Source organism: Parasteatoda tepidariorum, chromosome 6, assembly GCF_043381705.1.
Source record: "Parasteatoda tepidariorum isolate YZ-2023 chromosome 6, CAS_Ptep_4.0, whole genome shotgun sequence".
Classification (NCBI taxonomy): domain Eukaryota; kingdom Metazoa; phylum Arthropoda; class Arachnida; order Araneae; family Theridiidae; genus Parasteatoda; species Parasteatoda tepidariorum.
Window position 1 is genome coordinate 71,758,701 of NC_092209.1, and position 4,394 is coordinate 71,763,094.

The 4,394-nt window shown below is 30.5% G+C and overlaps 1 protein-coding gene across 12 annotated transcripts in view; it reads left to right on the forward strand.

The window, feature by feature from the left end:
* The window catches only part of LOC122268373 (elongator complex protein 1), a 70,816-nt gene that overhangs the window by 59,523 nt on the left and 6,899 nt on the right, over positions 1–4,394 (forward strand). For all 12 annotated transcript variants that reach the window (XM_071182573.1, XM_071182576.1, XM_071182570.1 and 9 more), the window contains exons 26-27: positions 1,921–2,122; positions 2,340–2,401. In XM_071182573.1, the coding sequence (XP_071038674.1) occupies positions 1,921–2,122; positions 2,340–2,401 (264 nt within the window). The remainder of the gene's footprint in view (positions 1–1,920; positions 2,123–2,339; positions 2,402–4,394) is intronic.

A 4,394-nucleotide genomic window follows, 5' to 3' on the forward strand; every position in this document is an offset into this window, starting at 1 on the left:
CTTCTCAGGAAAATAAAGTAAATTGTCTCAAATGTTCAATGTTTTTGATTAATAAAATCTTTGTATCTGATATAAATTTTTTATAAAATTCTCTTGATTTTCAGTTCATAATGTTGTCTACAGACTGATCGAAACTAGTCTTAACCACTAATGCCTTTCTATCCCAAATTCCATCGAATTTAAAAGCTCTTGTTTGTTTCAAACTGAAAATACGTAAAACAAAAAATATTAAAATACTTATTCCTATATGTTAAACTCTAACTGATAAAAATTTCTTTTTTTTTTTTTTTTTTTTTTTTTTTTTTTTTTTTTTTGTTGTTGTCCCGCAGTGGACTGATGGTTAAGACACGGTTCCCAGCAGATCACCGAAGTCAAGCATCACTGGCTGCGGTCAGTGTGCGTGTGGGTGACCACTTGGATCAGTCTGCGTAGGGACCGAGGGTGTGCGGTATCGGTCCTCGTTAAACTGTGCTACCGTAAAGTGGTCGACTTCGCGGGCAGGTCGTCGGGCTACAGAAGCGTGGGTGCCACCCCCTCCGCAGAGGATCAAAATTGTGATGGCATGTCTTTGGATCATCCTCCGGGATGTTTCCCTGACCCTCGCCAATAGCCCATTGTGCCTCTAGTGCGACGTAAATTAACAACAACAACTTTTTTTTTTATTTGAACTTGAAGCTTGTTTTATTTTTTATTTGGCAATATTAGAAAATGAAATTATATTTATTTATATATTTCTTATTTGAGTCCTCACATCTATTTGCATGCATTTAATATTTTATGTAATGTATTTTACCTTTTGTTTGTTGTCGATTGTTATTGCCCTACTTGTCATTACTAACCAGAAAAAAAAAAGATTTTTTTTATTTTTTTTACATGTGATTACTGTACACAATTTGAGGTCAATGTTCAGAAAGGCAGAAAAATGCATTTTTTGCAGTTAACTAAAGCTACTTTACAAAAAATGTATAAAGGAGCTTAGAATAATAAATGAACCTTTTTATTTCTTACAAATTTATTTTTTCAACCTCCAACTTATTATCCACTTCTTGGGAGAATATTTATTTCAAGAAATGCTCTAAAATTATCAAAGATTTTGTTAAATGTTTAACCCTTATGTTAACTTATTAAGAAAAATTAAATTAAGTACATCTGGGACATCCCTAATATGGATTCACTAATACGCTCTCTCTCTCTCCAATGGACTCACTTAAGATTTATGCCAATCAGATTCAAATAACTAGTTTCGTTTGAACCTTGTTCCTTTACCAAAATAACAATAAGTAAATGCACGGCATTGTTACAAACCAGCGTATTTATTATTATTTTTCTGTATTGTGCTACTCACTACTACATTTTTTCAAAATTGCGTTACAAACTACGAAAAAAGTAATGACAACAATTTCATTACTTGAGCCGCAACGGCTCAGGGGATAGAGCATTTGCGTTCCAATGAGGCGAACCGGTTCGAATCCCAGTTGATACAAATTACGCATCCGCCTTGCACCAACCACAGTGCTGACGTGAAATATCCTCAGTGGTAGACGGATCATGGGTTAGAGTCCCCTTGCTGTCAGGCTAACCGTGGGAGGTTCTCGTGGTCTTCCTCTCCATGTACCGCAAATGCGGGTTAGCTCCATCAAAAAGTCCTCCACAATGACAAAAATTTCTCCCAGTACTCGATCCAGGAGTTCTCTTGTCTTTTGGATTGGGTTCAAAATTACAACGCTACAGAGTTGAACCTTAGTAGTCGTAAACCCATGAAATTGGGTCGGCAGTTCAGCGACAGTTATAAAATAAAATGAAATTTCTTTACTTACAGCTCATTAGCTCTGAATACTGCACATCACAGTTTATATTTTGACTCTTTAATACTCGTGCATACTTCATTACTTTTTTAATGACATAGTTCTTCTTTTCTAGACAATATGGACTGAGTATGGCATGTACCTAGAAAGCAAAGGCTATCATGATGAGGCTGGTTTAGTGTTCAGTAGAGTTGAAGCTGATGAATTTGCTTTTAAAGCCTATAGAGAAAGTGCGAACTGGAAAGAAGCCTTAAATCTTGCTTATAAACTTAAATACAATGATCAGAAAGTTCTGGGAACTTGTCAGTACATAGTAGGTAGGTTGATCAACATTTTTTGAGTACAGAATTAATTTTTGTTTAATGATTTTTTTTAACTATAACTGTTTCTGTAGTTTTTACTGTTTATAATTTTTTTTTACTTATAACTGTTTTAAATTACTTGACTGAGTAAGTAATTTTGAAAATTATTTTGTGTTTGTACATTTTATATCATTTCAGATTGTGTAAGAAAAATTATTATTAATTTTTTTAGAGAGGTTGAAAGACAAAAGGAAATATTTAGAAGCGGGCTACTTGCTTGAACATTTTGTTAAGGTAAGTAGTTTAATATATCTTCAGTCAACTTTTCACTTTTGACCTTACTCAAAATACTTGTTTTCCATTTTTTTTTCCCTACGAGTTTAACTGCTAATAATTCTTGAAATGACTATCAAATGTTAAGTTTTTTAATGATTTAATATTTCCTGAAAATTTTTCTACATATTTTCAAAATTTTGTAATTTATGCCCTGCGAAATAGAATATACTGTAAGATAGAAACCCCAAAAACATTTTAGGGTATATATAATTCTTGTGAAAAGTAATTTGTAAAAAAGCCCTTATCATTAAGGGTTTTTTTCTTCTTCATAATTTGCCAAAAATTGCTTAAAATTTTTTATATTTTTAAGATATTCAAACAGGCTTCTTTCATAAATTACCAAATATGATTCACAACAAAATTATGAAACAAATATTTTAAAATATCTTTTACACAATTGAAGGTACTACTCTATATGCTCATATCTTGCATAATTTCTAATGAATTTTTTTTGCAAAGATAATTTTGTTATTAATTTAAAATTGCACCATTTTTTTTTAAAGTTATAGCAAAAAAGCCTGAGATAACAAAATTATTATTTATTTAATTTTTTTAGTATATCCCTACCTCAATGAATATTTAAGATAAGCTTGCAAAATTTTATGCAATTATTATATATAATAAAGTAATTGATACTAGTTTACTGCTATAGTTTCTGACATCTTCAAAAACACTTTTTTTGTTTGTAATTTATTGCCAGTCTCTCAAACCTCTGAAATCTTTAAACTTTATTGATAAGTATGAAAAATAGCTTGACCTAAACACCTCTAAATTTATGAAATAATTATATTTTTATTTCTTGAGAAATTTAAAAAAATGTCAAAAACTGAAAGTGTTATTTCAATGTTAATGTAGGGTAGTATTTTTCTCTTCTCTAAATTCCATCTTATTATTCCAGCTTGAGCAGTTTGTAGTAGACTGTTCTCATGTCGACAGTGACCTTCTCTGTGCTTCTAACAAACAATATGCCAAATTTCATTTCTCTCGTTTGGATGGTTTAGGTGTCTATAAATGACAAACAGGCAGACATTAATTTTTATATTTATAAATAAGTAAATATACTGCAGAGGCATTTAAATTTTTAAATAAGTGAAATTAAAAATGTAAACCTTATTTAAAACATCCGTAAATAGAATATTTTTTGATATTTAAAGGTTTACTTAAAGACTATATGTATTACTTTTTCTTTCATTTTTTTATATGTCATGTTGATTTTGTATGAATCTTGATTACAGGGTTGCCACAGGCGACTAAAATGCAACTATTTGCAACTATTTTTGGCCTGAGGCGACTATTGCTACTTTTTTTGCTTGAATAGGCTAAAAAAAAGCAACTATTTTCAGGAAAAGGAGACTATTGGGAGACTTTTCTGTGCTCCTAGAGATGTTTTTTTTTAGCATAAATTGGGTTGACAACCTGCGGCCTGCCCGAGATTCTGAACACAATGAATTTCTTTTTCTTAAAAACTAAAAAAATGTGAAAATTTTGAATTGCACTTTTGAGTCTTCACTTTTTAATGCGCTCAATCTGTGCAGATTTCATTGTAAGTCTATTTTGTGTTTTGATTGCTTTTTCAACGGTTATTGCTATAAAGTTCTGCATGATTTAAAAAAGAAAAAAAACATTTTTAATATGATGTTACGATGCTTGAATTTCGAATTAGAGTAATCACTTATCACTAAGGCCCGGATTTTGATGACATTTGCATTTTTATGCATTTTTGGACATTTTTTGTCTTTTAGAGCATTTTTTTAGATTTATAGGGCATTTTTCCTTAAATTTTGGGGCGTATTTTGCATTTTAATGCATTTTTTAAAGTTTTTTGTTAATTTTTTCCAATTTTTACTATTTTTTATCAATTTTCATTATTACACTGGCTTCCAAACAATGAAGAAAATCTATAGAATATTAACAGGTGAAGCAAAATCTTTTCAAATTGAAGAAGAATTGT